The sequence below is a fragment of the Mytilus edulis genome, chromosome 1 (genome assembly GCF_963676685.1).
Source record: "Mytilus edulis chromosome 1, xbMytEdul2.2, whole genome shotgun sequence".
Classification (NCBI taxonomy): domain Eukaryota; kingdom Metazoa; phylum Mollusca; class Bivalvia; order Mytilida; family Mytilidae; genus Mytilus; species Mytilus edulis.
Window position 1 is genome coordinate 66803689 of NC_092344.1, and position 25830 is coordinate 66829518.

A 25830-nucleotide genomic window follows, 5' to 3' on the forward strand; every position below is an offset into this window, starting at 1 on the left:
TGAATGTCCGTTCTTGTTCTGTGTTAAAGGTCTGTTACTTAGAAAGAATCTTTTTGACCAACTGTTCTCATTTGTAAAGTTCAAGTCATCTTTTCCAAAAGTTTAAAGGAAACAATGATCATGATAATGATTAATATTTGGTTTCCTTAATCATATTAATGGAACATCGTTTATAAAAATTACAACGGCTATTTTCCATATGACGTTCTTGCAACAATTATATCCTCGTTTAAAAAAACTTAATTGTATGAAATTCGACATTGGCTTTTTTCTCTCTATTCACCGCAATCTGCTGTCTGTTTTCCAAATAATGATTTATAATTTTAGGTATGCAATTGAAATAAAAAAAAAAATCAGACAAAGAAACAAAGATATTTTCTGGCTTATTAATTTGCTGATAAACTGATGAAATCTTTGAATCACAAGATGCTAAAATTAATAATAGACAAGGACAGGGGAAGTATATGTCCGGGAGACGGAAGATATAAAAGAGGGGCAACAAATACCAAAGGGACATTCACACTCATAAATTGAAAATAACCTGTCAACGCCATGCCTGAAAGGTAAGCAGATCCTGCTTAACATGTGGCAACTGTTGTGTTGCTCATGATAGTAGAGCATCTGCTTACACTGTCTTGAATACCAATCTGTTTTTGCGATTTAATTTTCGAGCACAGACTGAAAAAATGATCAACACAATTAGTTATGTTTCATATATATATATATATATATATATATAGTTTCATTATATTATCAATCACAAGCTCCTTATTTAGTACCAATGATGCACAATATTACTACACAGTTAACACTGGCTTTTCTTTTAATTGCTCTATTTAAGGCATTACAAAGTTTGCTCGATAAATGTAATCAATACAATAGTAATCTGAAATAAAATTGAGAATGAAAATGGGGAAAGTGTCAAAGAGACAAAAATTCGACCATAGAAGAACAGACAACAGCAGAAGGTCACCAACAGGTCTTCAATGCAGCGAAAAATTCCCGCACCCGGAGGCGTCCTTCATCTGGACCCTAAACAAATATATATGCTAGTTCAGTGATAATGAATGCCATACTAAACTCCAAATTGTACACAAGAAACTAAAATTAAAAATAATACAAGACTAACAAAGGCCAGAGGCTCCTGACTTGGAACAGGCGCAAAAATGCGGCGGGGTTAAACATGTTTATGTGAAATATAAAAAAGAAAATGCGGTATGATTGCCAATGAGACAACTATCCACAAAAGACAAAAAAGACACAGACAGTAACAACTATAGGTCAACGTACGGCCTTCAACAATGAGCAAAGGTATTTATTCTATTTTTTATATCTTATAATTTTATGAAAGAGAAAATAAATTCATCCATATTACTATTTCACTGATACTCTTTTCTATAAATAACCCGAAATGAAAAAGGGAATTGTCTAGCCATTTTATATAACGTCAAGATTAGAATTTTGTAAATAAGCGATTATCAAATAAACCGATCACCATGGCCAGGTCTGGATTTATTTATATACACATAGATACGCACATACATGTACATTGTACAATGGAATCTATGATTACATAAATATAAAAATATATTTATACTTTTTTTTAGTACAAATGTTTTTTTTGTAGACGACTTGACATCATTTGATAAAACAGTAACACTGTCTTTAGCTCCATATGTCAATGGAATGTTTTAATGAATACTGGTTATAGTCTTTCACAGAACCCTGATCCGTAGTAAAAATGTTAAAAATAGTAACATCCCTATCTGTGTAGGTGGATTTTGAACTGTCCCGTCATTTATCAATTTCTTATTCAGTCGCGTGATATATAACCTTTCAGGTAAACAAGACTCAACATTTCAGCATAACAGGTACTTATTTTATTTGATATTTCAATGATTAATTCTTCTTTAATTACGATTTCCATTTTCCCTAATATAAGTATGACCTAAATAAATTTGTTATTAAAATCATCATAGATACCAGGATTAAATTTTGTATTTGCGCCAGACGCGCGTTTCGAATTCGTCTACAAAAGACTCATCAGTGACGCTGGAATCCAAAATATTTAAAATGGACAAATAAAGTACGAAGTTAAGGAGCATTGAGGAGCAAAATTCCTAAACGTGTTGCCAAATACAACTAAGGTTATCTATTCCTGAGGTAAAAAAGCCTTAGTATTTCTAGAAGTGCTGATTACTGGGCTAGTGATACCCTCGGGGAATTAAAACTCCTCTAGCAGTGGCATCGACAAAAGAGTATTATTTCAACTTTTGGTCTGTGCTTAAGAAGTGTTCACACAATGCAATGTCAATTTGAGCTGAATTCGTCCTTTACACGCAATCTAAACATTCCTTCGTTCCCCATTACTAATATCAATGTTCACATGTTGTAAAATCATGTTTTTATTACATGCAGTCGATAGTAAATATAGGTCTTTCATGGGTTAAGTGTTCAGAAAACAAGATATTCAGAATGTGAAATTTATTATGCATATTTAAGGAAAAAAACATTAATTAAATACAATTGATGATAAAGATATTAACGTTATTTGCAATTTAACTGTCCGAAACTCAAAATATTGCCCAGTAATTACAACGATTAAATTTCCTTACAAATCCCTTTTCAGACTCAAAATATCAATCATATCATTCTCTTGGACTTTCGTTACTGAGTGGAATCAACCAGATTCATTAATAAATAGATGGTTCTTTAATAGATTGTATGCGATTTGATCTACGTCCAGTAGAAAATATTCCATTCGTGTTCAGGATGTCCAAAAACAATTAACATGGTTTTCGACTGCTATCAAGGGAGGGACATTTCGCGAGAAGATAAGGGCACATTCTTTTTTTTGGAGACGAAAAAGATTTAAAATACAGTAATCCTTTTTTAATGAACATTGTCATTAACGGAAAGGGTTGGGGCAATCTAAAATAGAAAATAAAATGTTGAAACAGAGACATGTCTAAAATTTTACACAAATTAAGATGTTCATATAGTCATTTATGGTTGTTTATTGTAAGTAGTTTCTATTAATATAATTTAAGCAGGAAAAAATTAACATAGCAAATTGCAAACTTAAAGTCACTGTACAATGTGATAGCAGGCAGGTCCTTAAAATAATCGGCAAACTGATATGTACTGATAGTAATGCAACATTTTATTAATTATCGTTGATATATCTCTCATCAAACTATCTTTAGCAAAAGAAACTTTTAACTTTGATTTTCCTATAGTCAACTTTACATTTATGTGTAGCAACATGCCAGCGGCAACAGCATATGGAGTATATGTGTCTCAATTGATACGTTACTCTAGAACTATCTCAAAGTACGTTGATTTTGTTGAACGAGGAATACTGCTTTCTCAAAAGTTGCTAAGACAGGGCTATGAATCAATCAAATAAAGGTTATCACTAAAGAAATTTTACGCTCGCTATCATGAGCTGATTGGCCATTATGACAAAAGTGTGTCAGAAATCATATCTGATATTCTTCCTCAGTCATAATAACCTTCCATCATTACCGAACTGAACAAAGAAATAACACGATGACGGGTGCCGTATACGGTGCAGGAAATGCTTACCCTTCCGGAGCACCGGATTTCACTCCCGGTTTTTAGTGGAATAACTGTAGTTTCTAATCTATTATTTATAACAGTTACTGTTGATGTAATGTCCTTTGGTTTTGTGAGTCTTTGTTTATTCCTTGGTTTTGATTGTTATTGTCTCTTAAAATTGAAAATTGCTAATTTAATTCAAAGTCACTGGACCATGTCCTGAGAGCAGGATCTGAAAAAGTCGTCAACCTGTACTGATCGATAGTATTGTGATTTTATACAAAATGTCTTTGATCTATCACAAATAGATCTTATCAAACTAAATTAAGTAGAAACTTTGAATTAGAAAAATTGCTTATTAATTCCATTTGGCATGGCCATGACCTTAGTGGCATATCAACCAAAATAGTCGTCAAATTGTTAAGTACTTATAGTAATGCGTCTTTATATACAAAATATCATTGATCTATCACTAGTAAACCTATCAAACTAACTTAAAGAGAACTCGTTAAAACAATTATTGACGCCGTCGCAGGAGCCGTCAACGTAAAAGCAATCCCTCTGTCTCGTATGGTCGCATGCGAGGCACACTTCACTTGTTTTCCAAGGAAAACACCATAGAATTTGTTTCAATGGTTCTTTTTTTCTTCGGGAGGGGTAGGGGTGAAAACAATGACAAACAAACAGTTGTTATTCAAAATATACAGAAACAATAATTTGATTTTTGAAACTTAATGCAGGAAATTTCATACACTTTATTTCTAAAGAAAACATATATATAGTTGTTTGATTAAATTCTGACACAATTTTACCAAAGTTTAAATGTAATTGGAATAAACTGAAAGATATTCATTCAATTCTATGTAATGATCAAGTGATCGCTTACATTACTCCTATATGAAGTTTACGCATGCGAACTCAATATATTTCATGTACAGGTAATTAAAACTGGTGTACACATGAGATTAGTATATGTAAGAGAATGATTATTCCTTTCTTCATGATTATGTACGAGCAAAATTGTTCGAAAAGGCTTTCAAAATTTTATAAATTTGCTGCAAAATGACGGTGGGCATGGATAACATAAACAAGCTCCGTTGGAAATTGGTCATGATACTATTTGGCTTCAATTTTTAAAATAGAGTAATAAAGTACTAACACCACACATAACTGTTTTATCCAGGTTTTTATTATAAAAAAGTGTTAAATCAGAAAATGTTAGTATTTTCGCCTATGGCAGAATATATAGTACCGTTTTCCCTATATATACTGAAGATAGCAAGGGAAATCAAAATTAATCAGACTTCAGTCATATTATACTATTTTGAAGCATATGATAAGTACATTTGATTTTCATCACAAAGAATAGAAATTTTTAACTGAGAACAGTACTGTGTTGAGAAAAGTGCTGAGTCATCATTATAAGTCAAATTGATGGGTACTGATATAAAACTTTATTCTAGGATTTCAATATTGACCATATTATATAAACTGCACCAAACTATTCTTCTTTTGTATTTGTTTTCACCTTTCGCAAAGATTAATTCAATTGGAAATCCCAGAATTCAAGTCGCGACAAATATTTTTAACCATATATTTGATTTTTTGCTGTGTTAAATTCCTTAAATGTATCACTTGGGTATTTCTCTAGGCATAATATTTTAAAATAGGAAATTGTCGGGTTAAGTTTGTAATGTTATGGAGTAAGACAATATTTGGTCATACTAAAAGCATTTTCAGTGTTAAAATTGTCTATTTAAGAAAAAAAGAGGCCCACCTGAGGCTAAATTTAGATAGAATTTGTACACTCCTGTGTAAAGAATTGCTCACATTGTTGGCAATACATGCAGCAAATATTTCAATAATGCTTCATTTGTCGTTTCTATCTTTTATTATATATCAGGCATATATAATTTGTCATTTTGTACTGTCTGAAAGGACTTTTGTTGGAAATTAATAATTCCAAGGGACATAATTCAGCTTTTTCATAGATTAATAAGGTAACAAAGGCATCTTTAAAGCTTAGTAGTTTGCATATTAAATATTTTAAGTGTCTAATATCTTTGTTTTCATCATCTCAAGACAGAAAAATAGATTTTATAGCAACCTCTATAAGTTTGCACCACAATATTGCATATACTAAAGCATGGAATGGAGATTAGTATGGAAAATCTTGAATTTGTACTTTTGTTGTAAATTTTGGATAAAATGAATACAAATTGAATGGAATTGTCATTTTTATCTGTTTTAATGGAACTGTTTATTATACTTTTTAAATGAGATAAGATATGACTGGATACAGGTTGTTTATTATGCCTTATCTGAAAGAAGTAGATAAAGAGGTTAACCAGCATGTAGGGGTGTGGACAAAAAATGATCCATGTTTCTTTAAGTAATGGGACATAAAAGTATTTATTATAGCCAAGGTTTTCACAATAACCCAGTATTGCATTAATAGTGTCATAAAAATTCTTTATAGCTTTATGTCACAGTATAGGGAAAACGGTACTATTACATTTTCCCAGCATTATGTTGGCCTTTTGTGTACCCAAGACAGGTGAAGGAAGTCAACTTAGGAGCGCCGTGATTGGATGTAAGGGTACAATCTATTTTTTTTATTTATCTATGAATAACTGCAGTGTTTATATTTACAATATGAATTTTAAAACCTATTGAAATATTTTCTAGAGAATTATTCGAAATGGCTTTCAAAATTTTATAAATTTGCTGCAAAATGACGGTGGGCATGGATAACATAAACAAGCTCCGTTGGAAATTGGTCATGATACTATTTGGCTTTAATTTTTAAAATAGAGTAATAAAGTACTAACACCACACATAACTGTTTTATCCAGGTTTTTATTATAAAAAGTGGTAAAATTAGAAAATGTTAGTATTGTCGCCTATTGTGGCAGAATAAATAGTACCGTTTTCCCATTTAACAAAATCCGCGTTCTTTCCAGTCAAGGGACATAATTCATATTCACATCTAATGCAACAAACTAAGTCGGAGAAGGAGCGAAAATCCGAAACAGTATCTTAAAAAAACAGAAAATAGTTCCACTTGTGTGTCACAGGCACTTGTTTCTACGAGTAAACACACGTTGATAGTAGGGCTTCCAATGGATAGAAACAAGTGCCTGTGGTGTATGTCAAAGTGATCAATCTACTTGTTACTTACGAAGAAAAGAAATATAACTCCAAAAATTGTTGAGATTTTTTAAAAAACAAATTGTTGCAATAAAGAATACACAAAAAGTAACCTATTATCCTAAAAGGCCTTGCAGGTTCCTGTTACTCCTACCCAATCTACTGGTATTTTCAAAATGGCTGCTGGGGACGCGGCCTGATAAATTATTTGAATATTATGTCAGATTAAATATTCCTGATTTTGCTTCGTTAATATTATAGACAAATATGCTACAAACGGTTTAATAAGGTTACTCCAAATCAAATAATTGAAATATAATTACCTTTCTGTGTATAATTGCATGAATTGATTTTCTCTCGTTTTTCTTCAAGCTCTCTCTTGCCCTCTTGATGAATGCGCATTCGTGGTATTCATCCGCAACAACAATTTTTCGATACGTCATTGATATTGAAGATCGTTTGATAAATGTACTATTTTTTCTAACGAGAAAACATTTTCATATTATAAATTTCCATTTAAAAAAAAAATAATCTGAGTATCCATTGAAAACATGAATTTAAAAGAAGCGATAAGGAATTTTATTCTGCACTTTATAATGTCCGCGGGTCTATAATTTTTATATGTCGGTTATCAAACCAAAACTAATTATATATGCATATCTATAAATAGAAAATTAGGCGATAGCAATACACCCGAGGCCCTCACGGTCCTCTGATGTAAAAACTAGCCGTCTAATAGATGATTGAATAAGAAAATTATTTCGTATGGTAATTTAAGTCGTGCAGAATGTAAAGTGAATTACAAAATCTAAAAGTCTTAAATACAAACTTGTAGAGATTTACTGATAATTTATTTCGATTATATGTACATGTACAAAAACCAGGTAAAGGGGAGATGGGTAATTAATCAATTATTTGCGTTTGTATTTTTGTCATCAATTGGTTTACTTATTTTCAGATACGTAATTCATTTACTTTTTGGTATATTTGTTGTTTATTTCTGTGTATGAAAAAAGTACATTCACTTCCGTTTGTAAATGTTTTATTCATAGTAGGTCTAGAAAAGTGTAAAAGAGTGAAATGTGTAAAATGTGATCATTAACGAACAACAACAAAAAACCGGATTTCTAACATCTTATTAAAATGATCCATAAAACTTATATACACAAATCTTGTATGTGTCTTGTGACCTTATAAAGTAAATTAACTTGTCCCAGGTCACGATAGACCCTAAAAATCAACTGAATTTTCAAGAATCTATGAACAAATATTTCTATTATATCTAGAAAAACTATATCCAACTAGGTAACACATCAAAAGACTTTCATGACGTGGCAATCCGCTATCTTTAGTCAAGTTGTCTCTACGTCTCCCCGATTAAAAGTCGGAATCTGCAGTTGAATGTAATGCATCTTAAGCAAACAGGAGGCCACTCTTTTGACAAAAGTAAAAGTCCAAGAAAACTGATTGGTATTAACAAAATAAAATCAGCGAAAGGCGAAGATACAATTATGTCTCCCCGATTTTATATTGACTACTCTTTACCTTAGTTTACTGGACGTAAGTTCATTCCATTTTACTAGTAGTATTATATGTGAAAATCAATTCACTTTATACATGGACCAAGGTAGTTTGAACTACAGATAAAAATATATTAAAACATCAAATGCTGCATGAAAAATAAAAGATTGAGCAAAGTAATGAAACTATAACCGGGCGTTTTCCGTGTTATAGTGATTCAAAGACGGAATACCAATACTTTAAACTTTATTAGCAAGGTCCGGACAGTACCAGACCTAAGACCTAAACTGACAACAAAATGACATACAAAAGCATATATAAAAAACAGTTACTATAGAAAAGGATTAGTGTCCAACGGATTAACTTGTCATGGTCAGAGTGATTTCCATCACGACAAACATATATTTAACAATAGAATTAATTAGACACAAAGAAATGTAAAAGGTTTGATAAACGGATTAATATATTGTCACTATAGCACTTAAAATATATTGTCTAAATTTGATTTATATCTAATCGCAAATAGTCCAAATCTTCCTGGTTATATTCGCTACTACTCCACCTAAACTCGGTCTCCGAGTTTGCCGAATAAATTTTGTTATCGTCGTGGGTATCCTCCTCCTCGCAGATGACGTTGCTGAGAATTGCCACGCGAGCAAATTGCAAGGGTCGAACGCACACCTCGGTTTGAATGTTTGATATCTAGATGTTGAAGTTCGTGTCTACTGTTTACGTTCTCTTCATTAAGTCAGAGTGATTTCCATCACGACAAACATATATTTAACAATAGAATTAATTAGACACAAAGAAATGTAAAAGGTTTAATAAACGGATTAATATATTGTCACTATAGCACTTAAAATATATTGTCTAAATTTGATTTATATCTAATCGCAAATAGTCCAAATCTTCCTGGTTATATTCGCCACTACTCCACCTAAACTCGGTCTCCGAGTTTGCCGAATAAATTTTGTTATCGTCGTGGGTATCCTCCTCCTCGCCGATGACGTTGCTGAGAATTGCCACGCGAGCAAATTGCAAGGGTCGAACGCACACCTCGGTTTGAATGTTTGATATCTAGATGTTGAAGTTCGTGTCTACTGTTTACGTTCTCTTCAATAAGTCCCTGCATTTCGTCTTCCATATCATTTAAGATGCGATTGTACTGCATGTCAGAATTTTTGAACTCCATTGTTCAGCGTTGTCTGGTGTTCGTTAAATTCAGGTTTTCCTCTTTCAGTTGAACTATTACTCTTTCCAAATGTTCAGTTCTACTTGTATGTTCGGCTAACTCGTGTTCGATCTTTTGAATTATCCGGCCATGTTCTAAACGTTCCAAATTTACTTTGTCCAAATTCTTCCTTAATATCACGTTATCTTTCACTACGGTATCCAATTTAGAATGTTCAGACTTGAGCGCAGCGATTTCTTTGATGTAGTTTCGGTTAGTCACTTGCAACTTGTTTATGTGCTGTTTCGTGGATTCGTCCTGTATGGAGCACGTAAATGAAGCGATTTCCTGGTCCTCAAGTCCTTGAAACGGAAATTGAGACATTTGCTTCTTCTCAATAAACGTTCTCATACGGTCACTGTCTCTCTGAATTTTGGATTTCGACTTTGATTTCTTCTTCGGTTTTTGGTTTTCACATGACTTCACGTGAAAACTACACATACGGGCAAAATGTCCATGATGTTTGCACTTGTAGCAATAAGCGTTGACAGCATAACATCGATGGTATGTGAAAACGTTCAATGTCTTACCGCAATATTTGCAAAGAAAGTCCAAACAGGTATCTTCTTTTGTTATCGGAAACGGATGTCCATTTCTGCAAGGCTGGTAATTCCAGGTTCCTTCCATATTGTTGCTTCTAAAGGTATCCATTTACTAGTTTGGGGGAACTAGCTCAAGATCGTGCCCGGGTCCTCCCCCAATATATAACCGGGCGTTTTCCGTGTTATAGTGGTTCAAAGACGGAATACCAATTATTTTATACTTTAAACTTTATTAGCAAGGTCCGGACAGTACCAGACCTAAGACCTAAACTGACAACAAAATGACATACAAAAGCATATATAAAAAACAGTTACTATAGAAAAGGATTAGTGTCCAACGGATTAACTTGTCATGGTCAGAGTGATTTCCATCACGACAAACATATATTTAACAATAGAATTAATTAGACACAAAGAAATGTAAAAGGTTTGATAAACGGATTAATATATTGTCACTATAGCACTTAAAATATATTGTCTAAATTTGATTTATATCTAATCGCAAATAGTCCAAATCTTCCTGGTTATCAAACTTTGCATGCCTATGATATGTAAAATATAAAAGAAATTGAAAAAACACTTATCAGCTGAGGCTATATAACACCAAATAAACAAATAGATACTAAAGGTTTGCTAGCTCCGGTAAATAAGACATTTTTTTAAATACAAAATAGGCAAACAAAAAAGAGGTATATCACAGTTATATTATTTTTACTTACAGCCATCTAAAAGCGAAAAAAAATCATTATTGTGAATATGAATGAAATGATTTAGAAAATTAAATAAATTGATCTATTTGTCCGATTGAACTGTGACATGCATTACGTTTAGTCTTTTACTACATTCATAATTACATTTATTTGTCTTGTTAATGAACAAAGAGGGGCAAAAGATACCAAAGGGACAGTCAAACTCATAGATTGAAAATAAACTGACAACGCCATCGCCTATGGCTAAAAATTAAAAGACAAACAGACAAATATTAGTACAGAAGACACAACATATCTATAGAAAACTAACGAGTATGCAACACGAACCCAACCAAAAATCAGGGGTGATCTCAGGTGCTCCGGAATGGTAAGCATATCGTGCTCGACATGTGGCTCCCGTCATGTTCTTATGTTATTACAAATCAAGTAAATAGTCTAATTTGGTAGGTCACATTCGTGAAAAGGGAAGGGTATTGTAGTTACGGCATAAGGAACAATAAATTATAAATCAACATTATTTAACTTTTAAATTACTAAAATCTGAACTCTTATTCTTTTTATTTAGTACTCGGTTGGTAAAATGTTTGCCCGAAAACCCAAATCCTGTATGTTGACAGGTTGACTTATGAGTCCGTCTACGATAATCCTGCTCGAAATATTTATGACCGCAATGTCAGATGGTCGATGGAAATAAGCGGCTCTTCGGTATTGCGATAAACAACTGCGTGTTTCAAACAAATACTCGTCGTACGTTTTAAAAACCTTAAGATAGTAAGCTTGATATTTAAACTTATTTAAAACTATGTTATTCAGGTATATATTTTAATTTTCCACTGTCGCTAAAAAAAGTTAAAACGACCGATTTATATTAGTTTATTAAAGACAACAGTAGCTATAGTATACCGCTGTTCTAATGTCATCAATCGAATCAGAGAAAACAAATCCGGGTTATAAACTAAAACCGAGAGAAACACGTCAAATAGAAGAGGAAAACATCGAAGCAACAGAAACACTGACGTGCAACAAAAAACAAAAGACAATACAACATACATAGAAACAACCTATAAGATAACAACTGCCATTTTCCTGCACAAGCTGCAACTAATATGATATATTTTTATTTCTGGAAATGAAATACTTGTGTTAATGAGATAAATAAGATTGGTGTCAATTTAGGAATATTAGATATTTAAAATAAAGCCATCGATGACGTGATTGGTGGGATATTGTTGTCTTAAACATGTTTCAAACTTTATAAACAACTATTGTTATGACTTATCATTAATGATTGCGTTTTTTTGTAGTGTATGTTAAATGGCGACATCCTCTCAAAGTTGTGGAGTTTGTGACCTCCGTCACATCACAAAACCATCCATAGTCTGGTGTACAGAATGTGACGAGGGACTCTGTACAGAATGCCAGGAACATCATGGTCTGTCTAAAGCATCCAGAAGACATAAAGTGATTCCTATTATTGAATACCAGAAATTACCACCCGATGTTCTTAAAATTACTCAGTATTGTAGCAAACACGATGAAAAGTTTCAAATTTATTGCAAGAAGCATGAATGTCCCTGCTGCAGCAAGTGCATAGTGGAAAGCCATTCAGAATGTCGGGATATCGTAAATTTAGATGACGTCATTCATAATGTCAAAACCTCCAATGCCTTGTGCGAGATAGAGGAAACATTAGTTGAAGTTGCAGAAAATCTACAAAAAGTTCGTCAGCATATACAAGACAATCGATCGAATTTAAAAGATAAGAGAATGGAATTAGAAAAAGAAATAAAGAAGACCCGAATAATGATCAACCACCATCTCGACAAACTACAAGAAGATTTTCTGAAACAACTCTTTGAGGTCGAAGAAAAAGATAACTCGAAAATTTGTCAATTAGTTTCATCCTTAGAGATAAAGGAAAAAGAAATAGCAGAATACCAGAGAAATGTTTCGAACATCAAGCAACATGCGACGAACCTTCAGTTGTTTCTTTCAATGAAGCAGATAGAAAAAGACGTAAATAGCAAAGATAAATTCTTACACTCGCTTGTAGCAAACGAGGGGCAACTATCTCTTTCATTTAAGATCAACGCCTCTATCAAAAATATCATTTCCGATATAAAAAGTTTTGGAGAAGTGCATATTGAAGCAAAACCGTACGATATTGTTCTAATCGAGAAAAAGGCTCAACAAGCCCAAATGATGATACAATCAAGATCCATTGAAAATTTGAAACTAATGTTACACGAGACAATAAACACTCAAGGAGAATTCATATACGGATGTTGCATGCTGCTTGATGGTAGAATGGCCTTTACCTTCTACTATAAAAAGACAGTAAACGTATTCAGCGACAAAGGATTACAAGACTTCGAGGTGAAGTTGCCCGTTAACCCGTGTGATATAGTATACATAAGTGTGGACAATACATTAGCTGTCACAACTGATTCATCAGAGTGTATTACCATTATAGACGTGGAGAGGAAACAAATCAAGAAAACAATTTTAATTGATTCTTACAGTAATGGCATAGCACTTAAAGATAATCGATTGATTTATTCCGCTGGAGACAAAGGTATACGAATGATCAATCTCAACGACGAATCTACAAGTGACATAGTTCGGGACAACATGCCTTATGACTGTTACATTGCAACTTTTAAGGACAAATTATATCACACAAATAGTGGAAAAAATACAGTTACGTGTTATAATCTACAAGGTCAACTACAATGGAAATTTCAAAATGAAGGCGTTCTGCAGAAACCTCAGGGTATTGATGTAGACAATGATGGCAATGTGTACGTAGAGGGGAGTGATTCACACAACGTTGTAGTTATCTCCCCTGATGGAACACGCCATAGAGAAATAATGACAGCAAGTGATGGTCTAAAATATCCTATGTCAGTTCATTATAGTGGTTTTAAGAATCAGTTGTTAGTCGCGAACTGGAGAAACAACGCTCATTTGTTTAGTTTTATCTGAAGAGTTAACAGTTCATTAGATCATTATCTTAGATATTTCATACATAATAACTGGAATACAGAAACCTGTTTTGTCTATTTTGTCAAATTATATTACAAATAAGTATTTGATTGAAACACAAGTTGGAACGAAAAATATTGATAATAATCTATGTTTTGATTTATCTAGGGATTTGTTTGGGTTTACAAAATAAATATGTGACAGTGTCTCTATCAGCGCAAATGCGATTCACATTTTGAAAAAGTTCTAGATTGAAATAGGCAGTCTATGGTCGCAAACTACTTTGACATGTGTTTAAATATGTGAAATCGCCAATGTTTGTTCAGGTATACCTTTTGCACTTTGATTGTTATTTTCATTAGTTTCGTAGAATAAGAACACCAGTATTCAAATCAAAAAATCAATTCCATTGGTCTCCAATTTGATATATCTCCATTCTCCACAGACATAATGATGTGTATAAATAAACGTATGGCTAAAGTTATCATATAACATTAAAGAAAAATAATTAATATGATATTCAAATATTAAAAGGAAGGAATACGCCAGTAATATTGTTATAAAAAGCCAAAAAACACGCTTCGAAATGCATACAAGTTAGGCACAAAGAATCACGTTTTCAATGATTTGAAAAAAGCGCCAAGCTGACATTTTCTATCGACGCAACATAAGAACAACGTATCATAAAAAAACAAAACCATTCACATGTATTATTATGGCCTTCGACTACAGAATGAGGTTTATACTTAACATCAAGCAAAGTACGAAGTATCCCAATTGATTGTAAAATTAAAGTTGTCAATTTATTAAAAAGTGACATTCAACACCAAAGTCCACTATAAATAAAAATCTTCAAATGTGTCATTAGGAAGTCACAGACGAGAATCTTGTTTGTTTAAGCAGCTACATCTTATATTTTCAATCGAATATGAATTATGCTTTCTAATACTGTAGATTCGTAATTATTCATCGGGTACCAATTTTCGTAGTTTTTGTTGCTTCAGGGAAACACGAAATAAATTTTCAAATATATATATTTTTTCCATATATGCTGACTTAAGTAAAACAATGGAATCTTATATCCACGAGAATGCTAGATTTCCTGAAACCACAAAAATGGGACGCACGAAAATAAAAGAATCAACATTATTAGTGTAAACATAGTTTATTAATTATATTCAGGTACATACATAGGCATTTACATAATAATACAAGTGAAATAATTAATAGGATCCAGAAACAAGCTGTTAGCTTATATTAATCTGTTTCCTGGACATTATTGATTTGACCAATGTTTTTATTATGTTGTTTTTTGTAGTGTGGTATACTTTCGTGAGTTTCCCTCAATTATACCGAATTTGGTGTAATATATGTAACCCAGAACAACAGTGTATATTTGTATGCAGAGGACAACTGCATAATTATATATTTTAAGAATCAACCTTCTAGAGACACAACAAATCCAATGAACCAGTTAATACGATATTCCAGGACTTGAATGTCCGTTCTTGTTCTGTGTTAAAGGTCTGTTACTTAGAAAGAATCTTTTTGACCAACTGTTCTCATTTGTAAAGTTCAAGTCATCTTTTCCAAAAGTTTAAAGGAAACAATGATCATGATAATGATTAATATTTGGTTTCCTTAATCATATTAATGGAACATCGTTTATAAAAATTACAACGGCTATTTTCCATATGACGTTCTTGCAACAATTATATCCTCGTTTAAAAAAACTTAATTGTATGAAATTCGACATTGGCTTTTTTCTCTCTATTCACCGCAATCTGCTGTCTGTTTTCCAAATAATGATTTATAATTTTAGGTATGCAATTGAAATAAAAAAAAATCAGACAAAGAAACAAAGATATTTTCTGGCTTATTAATTTGCTGATAAACTGATGAAATCTTTGAATCACAAGATGCTAAAATTAATAATAGACAAGGACAGGGGAAGTATATGTCCGGGAGACGGAAGATATAAAAGAGGGGCAACAAATACCAAAGGGACATTCACACTCATTAATTGAAAATAACCTGTCAACGCCATGCCTAAAATAAAAACAGAAAAGCAGACACACAGTAGTACACAAAACACAACATACAAAACTAAAGACTAAGAACCCCACCAAAACTTGGGGTGATCTAAGGTGCTCCTGACAGGTAAGCAGATCCTGCTTAACATGTGGCAACTGTTGTGTTGCTCATGATAGTAGAGCATCTGCTTACACTGTCTTGAATACCAATCTGTTTTTGCGATTTAATTTTCGAGCACAGACTGAAAAAATGATCAACACAATTAGTTATGTTTCATATATATATATATATAGTTTCATTATATTATCAATCACAAGCTCCTTATTTAGTACCAATGATGCACAATATTACTACACAGTTAACACTGGCTTTTCTTTTAATTGCTCTATCCAAGGCATTACAAAGTTTGCTCGATAAATGTAATCAATACAATAGTAATCTGAAATAAAATTGAGAATGAAAATGGGGAAAGTGTCAAAGAGACAAAAATTCGACCATAGAAGAACAGACAACAGCAGAAGGTCACCAACAGGTCTTCAATGCAGCGAAAAATTCCCGCACCCGGAGGCGTCCTTCATCTGGCCCCTAAACAAATATATATACTAGTTCAGTGATAATGAATGCCATACTAAACTCCAAATTGTACACAAGAAACTAAAATTAAAAAATAATACAAGACTAACAAAGGCCAGAGACTCCTGACTTGGGACAGGCGCAAAAATGCCGGGGGGTTAAACCTGTTTATGTGAAATATAAAAAAGAAAATGCGGTATGATTGCCAATGAGACAACTATCCACAAAAGACAAAAAAGACACAGACAGTAACAACTATAGGTCAACGTACGGCCTTCAACAATGAGCAAAGGTATTTATTCTATTTTTTATATCTTATAATTTTATGAAAGAGAAAATAAATTCATCCATATTACTATTTCACTGATACTCTTTTCTATAAATAACCCGAAATGAAAAAGGGAATTGTCTAGCCATTTTATATAACGTCAAGATTAGAATTTTGTAAATAAGCGATTATCAAATAAACCGATCACCATGGCCAGGTGTGGATTTATTTATATACACATAGATACGCACATACATGTACATTGTACAATGGAATCTATGATTACATAAATATAAAAATATATTTATACTTTTTTTTAGTACAAATGTTTTTTTAGTAGACGACTTGACATCATTTGATAAAACAGTAACACTGTCTTTAGCTCCCTATGTCAATGGAATGTTTTTATGAATACTGGTTATAGTCTTTCACAGAACCCTGATCCGTAGTAAAAATGTTAAAAATAGTAACATCCCTATCTGTGTAGGTGGATTTTGAACTGTCCCGTCATTTATCAGTTTCTTATTCAGTCGCGTGATATATAACCTTTCAGGTAAACAAGACTCAACATTTCAGCATAACAGGTACTTATTTTATTTGATATTTCAATGATTAATTCTTCTTTAATTACGATTTCCATTTTCCCTAATATAAGTATGACCTAAATAAATTTGTTATTAAAATCATCATAGATACCAGGATTAAATTTTGTATTTGCGCCAGACGCGCGTTTCGTCTACAAAAGACTCATCAGTGACGCTGGAATCCAAAATATTTAAAAAGGACAAATAAAGTACGAAGTTAAGGAGCATTGAGGACCAAAATTCCTAAACGTGTTGCCAAATACAACTAAGGTTATCTATTCCTGAGGTAAAAAAGCCTAAGTATTTCTAGAAGTGCTGATTACTGGGCTAGTGATACCCTCGGGGAATTAAAACTCCTCTAGCAGTGGCATCGACAAAAGAGTATTATTTCAACTTTTGGTCTGTGCTTAAGAAGTGTTCACACAATGCAATGTCAATTTGAGCTGAATTCGTCCTTTACACGCAATCTAAACATTCCTTCGTTCCCCATTACTAATATCAATGTTCACATGTTGTAAAATCATGTTTTTATTACATGCAGTCGATAGTAAATATAGGCCTTTCATGGGTTAAGTGTTCATAAAACAAGATATTCAGAATGTGAAATTTATTATGCATATTTAAGGAAAAAAACATTAATTAAATACAATTGATGATAAAGATATTAACGTTATTTGCAATTTAACTGTCCGAAACTCAAAATATTGCCCAGTAATTACAACGATTAAATTTCCTTACAAATCCCTTTTCAGACTCAAAATATCAATCATATCATTCTCTTGGACTTTCGTTACTGAGTGAAATCAACCAGATTCATTAATAAATAGATGGTTCTTTAATCGATTGTATGCGATTTGATCTACGTCCAGTAGAAAATATTCCATTCGTGTTCAGGATGACCAAAAACAATTAACGTGGTTTTCGACTGCTATCAAGGGAGGGACATTTCGCGAGAAGATAAGGGCACATTCTTTTTTTTGGAGACGAAAAAGATTTAAAATACAGTAATCCTTTTTTAATGAACATTGTCATTAACGGAAAGGGTTGGGGCAATCTAAAATAGAAAATAAAATGTTGAAACAGAGACATGTCTAAAATTTTACACAAATTAAGATGTTCATATAGTCATTTATGGTTGTTTATTGTAAGTAGTTTCTATTAATGTAATTTAAGCAGGAAAAAATTAACATAGCAAATTGCAAACTTAAAGTCACTGTACAATGTGATAGCAGGCAGGTCCTTAAAATAATCGGCAAACTGATATGTACTGATAGTAATGCAACATTTTATTAATTATCGTTGATATATCTCTCATCAAACTATCTTTAGCAAAAGAAACTTTTAACTTTGATTTTCCTATAGTCAACTTTACATTTATGTGTAGCAACATGCCAGCGGCAACAGCATATGGAGTATATGTGTCTCAATTGATACGTTACTCTAGAACTATCTCAAAGTACGTTGATTTTGTTGAACGAGGAATACTGCTTTCTCAAAAGTTGCTAAGACAGGGCTATGAATCAATCAAATAAAGGTTATCACTAAAGAAATTTTACGCTCGCTATCATGAGCTGATTGGCCATTATGACAAAAGTGTGTCAGAAATCATATCTGATATTCTTCCTCAGTCATAATAACCTTCCATCATTACCGAACTGAACAAAGAAATAACACAATGACGGGTGCCGTATACGGTGCAGGAAATGCTTACCCTTCCGGAGCACCGGATTTCACTCCCGGTTTTTAGTGGAATAACTGTAGTTTCTAATCTATTATTTATAACTGTTGATGTAATGTCCTTTGGTTTTGTGAGTCTTTGTTTATTCCTTGGTTTTGATTGTTATTGTCTCTTAAAATTGAAAATTGCTAATTTAATTCAAAGTCACTGGACCATGTCCTGAGAGCAGGATCTGAAAAAGTCGTCAACCTGTACTGATCGATAGTATTGTGATTTTATACAAAATGTCTTTGATCTATCACAAATAGATCTTATCAAACTAAATTAAGTAGAAACTTTGAATTAGAAAAATTGCTTATTAATTCCATTTCGCATGGCCATGACTTTAGTGGCATATCAACCAAAATAGTCGTCAAATTGTTAAGTACTTATAGTAATGCGTCTTTATATACAAAATATCATTGACCTATCACTAGTAAACCTATCAAACTAACTTAAAGAGAACTCGTTAAAACAATTATTGACGCCGTCGCAGGAGCCGTCAACGTAAAAGCAATCCCTCTGTCTCGTATGGTCGCATGCGAGGCACACTTCACTTGTTTTCCAAGGAAAACACCATAGAATTTGTTTCAATGGTTCTTTTTTTCTTCGGGAGGGGTAGGGGTGCAAACAATGACAAACACACAGTTGTTATTCAAAATATACAGTAACAATAATTTGATTTTTGAAACTTAATGTAGGAAATTTCATACACTTTATTTCTAAAGAAAACATATATATAGTTGTTTGATTAAATTCTGACACAATTTTACCAAAGTCTAAATGTAATTGGAATAAACTGAAAGATATTCATTCAATTCTATGTAATGGTCAAGTGATCGCTTACATTACTCCTATATGAAGTTTACGCATGCGAACTCAATATATTTCATGTACAGGTAATTAAAACTGGTGTACACATGAGTGTAGATTATTGCGTTGCGTTGTGTATTTGATCGTAAGCTAACTAAGGCGTTAAAGATAGAACTACGTCTGCCATTATACGTTTCTATTCAATACAACATAAAGTATTACAATTACGCGACGTCACAAAGATAGCGGCCGTACCGCAAAAAGGTACGTTAATATTAGCGCAATTCTTAACATTCTGGGGCCGCAGAAAATGATATTTAACTTAAATTTGAAATACAATATGAAAAATTCGTAAATTGTGACATAAAAAGAAATAAAATCAGATTTAAAGTCTCTCAATAGTATTTTAACTGTTCACGTCTGAATAATTTAACACTTTCACAAGTCTATATAATAACTGGAGTTAATTGAACAGTCTATATATCCACTAATTTCTCCAGGGCAGAAAAGTTCTCCAGGGCAGAAAAGTTCATTCACTGTCATCATGTGTACTGCGTATTTCCAACGGATAGAGCTTCACAATCGGACGGTTGGTGATTCCTGTGTCGGTCTTGATAACAGCTGATCGAATGAGTCCATCCTTTCCACGAACTAAATCTTGTACAACTGCTAATTTCCACATTATACGATTTGTGTCATTGTGTACTTGTACAATGTCACCTATTTGTATTGTTTGTTCGTTTCTTCCAGATGTACGGTGAAATTCACGGAGTGACGTCAGATATTCGTGTTTCCATCTTGAGCGAAAATGGTTGATTAGTTCATTATTTCTCTGTAACTTTTTATTGAGTTTCACGTGCAAATCTTCGGAAGTAGCACTGTCAATATTCTGTTCCGATTGGTTGTCAAGTCGACGACCATATAAAAGGTGCGCTGGCGTCAGCGGTTCGGGATCTTTAATATCAGTAGAAATGTGAGTTATCGGACGATTGTTTAGAGTTCCCTCGATTTCGATTACAATTGTATTCAACATTTCCGTAGTGACACATGACTTTCCTAGTATTGCTTTAATTGACTTTTTCGTGAGTCCAATTAGGCGTTCCCAAAAGCCTCCAAACCACGGTGCTCGGTTGGGTATGAATTTCCACTCCGTTCCTTGATCGGCAAGTTTTTCTTGTATTCGGTTGTCTTTGTTTGATCTTGTAATCTTTTCGGCGGCTGCCTTGAAGGTTGTTGCATTATCGGACAACATAATCCTTGGTGTAGATCTCCTAGCGACAAATCTTTTAAAAGCAAGCATGAAAGACTCCTCGGTTAAATCTGTGACTATCTCCAAGTGTATAGCTCGTGTAGCGGCGCAAGTAAATAAACAAATATATGTTTTGCTTAATTCGTTGTGTTTTCCTTTTGTATACAAAGCTCCTGTGAAATCAACGCCGGTTACTGAAAAAGGATAATCGTAGTTGACTCGATCTTTAGGTAGCGGTGGCGGATCGGGTGCGCTGTAAGGCATTCCTGATATTTTAATGCATTGGACGCATTTACGAATTTGTGATTTTACGCATTGCCTTATTCTCGGTATCCAATATTTCTGTTGAATATATGCGATTGTACTGTTAAGTCCGGCATGTAAAGTCTTTGTGTGTGCATCCATTACGATTAAGGACGTAAGACTGTGGTGTGTTGGCAATAACAACGGATATTTAGTACTCTCCTTCACAGGTGCGTTTTGTATTCTCCCGGTACAACGTAGTAATCCATTTTTGTCTGTATATAGTTTAAGTTGTCGAACAAGTGGCACTTTTTTCTGTGAAGATGAATTCAAGCTTTCAATTTCATCCTTAAAAGTTTCCTGTTGTACTGTCATTATTAGAACTTTTAATGCTTTACATCGCTCCTCAACACTGATAAATCCGATTGACCGTTTATCTTTTGAATTCCGTATATTCTGTATAAAACGCATGACGTATGCTGTTACTCTAATTGCTTTTTCTAAAGATCTGTATCGTTGTATATCTATACATGAAATTGTCTGTGTTGAAGCATTTGTACTTTTATCGTCTGTTTTTTCATCGCTAACAGTTACCATCGTGCTGCATTCGTCAATTTTCCTCGTCCATGTCGGCCAATTCTCACGATTTAAAATCCATTGTGGACCGTTCATCCATAAGCTGTTGTTATAAAGTTGTTTAGCGTAAATTCCGCGAGTTAGGTAATCAGCTGGATTGTCATCTGTTGGACAATAATTCCATTCAGCATTCTCTGTTAATTTTCTTATTTCTTTAAGTCGATTTGCTACGAACGGTTTTAAGTTTTTTGACGATTTAATCCAACTCAAAACAATTTGACTATCGCTCCACATATACACATGTTCTGCTGTTATGACTTTAAGAAGATGCGTTGCTAATCTGGCGCCGATAAGCGCGCCCATAAGTTCTAAACGTGGTAATGAAATCGGTTTTACGGGTACTACTCTATTTTTAGCCATGACGATGATCGATGAATTTGCTGTAACTAAGTAAGCACAAGCTCCGTATGCTAACTGACTGGCGTCTGTGAAAATATGTAGCGACGTTTTCTCGTTAATTACTCCTTCCGTTAACATTCGTGGAAATACTATTTTGGTAGCCTCCTCGATATCTAAAGCTATTACCTGCCATTTACTTCTCAGTTCGTCGGACAAACATTCATCCCAATCCAACTTTGCCTTCCATAAAGTTTGCATAAACAGCTTAGCTTTCACCGTAATTGGCGTGATTAATCCAAGGGGGTCGAAAATTCTAGATGATGTGCGCAAAACCTCACGCTTTGTTGTCATTTTGTCCTTTTCCATAAATTCAATCTGTTGAAATTTCAAATCGTCGGATTCCCTATCCCATCTCATGCCTAAAATTTTGACTATGTCGTCATTGTCGCCGATCTTGTCTCGTCCTGCGATGTTCTGTAATTCCGTACTATTAGAATTCCAAGACCGTAAGTTGAATCCTGCCTCTGACAATAATTTTCTTGACTCCGTGTAAAATTTCAAAAGTGATTGTTTATCTGTAAAACTGGTCAGAACGTTATCCACGTATACATTTCTCTGTAATTCTGTTGATGTAGTTGACGGATTGTCTCTAAAATGTTTCATTAGCGTGGCGCTTAACATGAATGGCGAACAGGTGGCGCCGAAAAGTACAACTTTAAACCGGTAAGTAATCAAACGGCTTTCTGTGTCCATGGGATTCTCTAACCAATAAAATCTTGTGACATCTCTGTCATCAACATCTAATTCAATATGCAAAAATGCTTTTTCAATGTCTGCTGTAACTGCATATTTGTACATTCTAAAGCGTACTAATATCTCCGTCAAATCAGTCATAATTGGTGGATATGTTGCTAGGCAATCGTTAAGACAAGGACTACTGTCGTTCGCTCTACAGCTACAGTTATATACTATGCGTATCGGGGTGGTGACTGATTCCTTTTTTTACGGGATGATGCGGAATGTAATGAACCTTGTTTGTGCATGTACTTTCATCACATACCTTTTCAATGAATCCTCTTTGTTCTTGGTCTGTAATTATCTCGCCATACTTTCGGAACATCTCGGGATCCTTCTTAAGGCGACGAATAACGCTTTCCGTTCTGCGTTTTGCGATGTCTTCATTTGTCGGTAGTTCTGGCGCATTCTCTCTCCATGGTAATTTCGTAATATACTTATCATTTTTCTTCGTAATAGAGGTTTGTAAGTAATTTTCAATTGATTCAGCTAGGTCTGGATCATTTTGTTCTTTAGTGTCAATTCCCAACGATTCAAGCTTCCAAAATTTTTCAAGATCGCACTCTTCTTGTTTGTGACATACTAGTATATTCATCATTGAGAAAGATGCATTACTGGCTCGTGTAGGGACAGGACCGGAAAGTAAATATCCAATTCTCGAGCTAACTGCGGTTGGACCGTTTCCACGCACTATTTTGTCTTGAACTATGTCCCAGTAAAAATCACCTCCAATTAATAAGGATATTTCAAATTGCTCTCCATCCATGACTGGGTGTGCTAATTGTAGACCACGTAAATAAGAAAACTTCTGCGTTATTCCTATGTTGTGAGTTTGAAGTGGTGAAGCAATGGTTGGTACAATTAAAACTTCAATAGGGATTAATTCTCCTTCGGTAGACTTAAGATTAATTGTTGTTTTGTCAAGATTTCTCACCTTTTTTGTAGTACTTCCAAATGTAGCTATACTTAATGTTTCAGAACCTTCTTTTTTAATGTCCAATTTAGCTGCTAGTTCTTCTGTTATAAATGAGCGCTGAGCTCCCTCGTCAAAGAGTATTCTTGCATCTATACATGTATTCTTGTGAACGACTGGACTGAATGCGGTTTTCAGTAAAACAGTGGACCTTTCTTCGCTAGCGGTATACAACATAGAAGTTTCTGTGTCTACTTTACTTTGTGATTGTTCAGTTTCAATATGATGTTTATTTGAGTACGAGTTCTGTTTACATAATGAAGAGTGATGCTTCCGGTGGCAACACTTACACGTATTCTTGGATTTGCAATCGGCTATTTTATGCTTACCTAAACAATTAAAGCATAACCTCTTTTCTTTTATAATGGCTACTCTTTTATCGTGATCTGTGACATCTTTACATTCGTTTGGCCAGTGGTTTCCGTCACAATATGCGCATTGTTTCTTCCGATTCGAGTTAAATGATTTATCTGTTGTGTTTATCGGACAGGTTTTATCTGTAGTTACTCGTTTAACGCCTGTTATGAAATTTGCGCTAGGGGTTGCTGTTGAATACGTCTGTGTATAATCTCCGTATCCGGACTCTTGAATAGAAATCTCTTTACCTATCGCGATTCTAAGCGATTGAATATTCCAACTGTCGCTCCCGTTTTCTCGTGTTATATTTTTTCGTACTTCATGCGGTATCTTCCCGAGAATTACTGGTATCAATAACGATCCGTACATTTCCTGACATTGTCCGAGAGACTCTAGACCCCGTATGTAGGCTTCCGATTTGTCATGAAATGTTCTCAAACTTTCTAATGTATCATGTGGTGCGGGTATATCAAGTAGTGCTCTCATATATGCATTAATGATTTTATGTGGTTGCCCATAGCGGTTTCTCAATAATTCAATTGCTTTGTGATAGTTTGGATTTGTCATGGTCAATCCTGAAATTACGTTTGCAGTTTCAAATTGAAGCAATGAGTTCAAGTACGAAAATTTCTGAATGTCAGTTAATGTGTGATTGTGATGAATCGTGGTCTCGTATGAATCCCAGAAATATTGCCATTGTAGAATGTCTCCATTAAAATTGGGAAGAGATAGCTTTGGTAGGCGATGGTTATTACTTGAGGTCGAACTTGACTGAGATAATTGCTGACTTGTGTGAGTAAATGGGTTTGTGTACGGAACAAACTCTGGTGCGCTTGAATCTAGTATCGAAGATGCTGCTTTTGGTACGGGTTTTAAGAACTTTTTAAATTTTCGAATTTTACCCTCTAAATCTAAATAATACTCATCTGTTTCAAGAATTTCATTTGTTATATCTTCTGATTCGACTGCATTTAATATCTGTTCGTCTATAGAGGCTAACGTCTTCTTTTTCTTCTCAATTGCTTCGAGCAATGTTGATACTTCCTCCGTGTCTATTTCTGAATCTCCGATGGCTTCCTCCAGTTTTTTAAAAACTTTTGTTACTGCTGCTTTGTTCCCCGCTCTCAAGGATTTTAGTCGGCTGATGTCCATTCTCTCCGTTTGAAGTCACGGCACCAATGTAGATTATTGCGTTGCGTTGTGTATTTGATCGTAAGCTAACTAAGGCGTTAAAGATAGAACTACGTCTGCCATTATACGTTTCTATTCAATACAACATAAAGTATTACAATTACGCGACGTCACAAAGATAGCGGCCGTACCGCAAAAAGGTACGTTAATATTAGCGCAATTCTTAACAATGAGATTAGTATATGTAAGAGAATGATTATTCCTTTCTTCATGATTATGTACGAGCAAAATTGTTCGAAAAGGCTTTCAAAATTTTATAAATTTGCTGCAAAATGACGGTGGGCATGGATAACATAAACAAGCTCCGTTGGAAATTGGTCATGATACTATTTGGCTTCAATTTTTAAAATAGAGTAAT

At 33.8% G+C, this 25830-nt stretch overlaps 3 protein-coding genes across 3 annotated transcripts; 1 reads left to right on the plus strand and 2 right to left on the minus strand.

Annotated features, from left to right (window-relative positions):
• The first annotated feature begins 1774 nt into the window (after positions 1-1774).
• LOC139487578 (uncharacterized) lies at positions 1775-14248 on the plus strand. Its single transcript, XM_071272476.1, has 2 exons — positions 1775-1871; positions 12020-14248. Exon 2 carries the CDS (start codon positions 12030-12032, stop codon positions 13698-13700), a length of 1671 nt encoding a protein of 556 aa, XP_071128577.1. The 5' UTR covers positions 1775-1871; positions 12020-12029; the 3' UTR covers positions 13701-14248.
• Positions 14249-20218: 5970 nt separating this feature from the next.
• LOC139528480 (uncharacterized) lies at positions 20219-23050 on the minus strand. The gene has a single exon (XM_071324515.1). The coding sequence runs from the start codon at positions 23048-23050 to the stop codon at positions 20219-20221; it is 2832 nt and encodes a 943-aa protein (XP_071180616.1).
• A 67-nt stretch (positions 23051-23117) lies between these two features.
• LOC139528557 (uncharacterized) lies at positions 23118-24848 on the minus strand. Its single transcript, XM_071324622.1, has one exon. The coding sequence runs from the start codon at positions 24846-24848 to the stop codon at positions 23118-23120; it is 1731 nt and encodes a 576-aa protein (XP_071180723.1).
• Between the last annotated feature and the right edge of the window lie 982 nt (positions 24849-25830).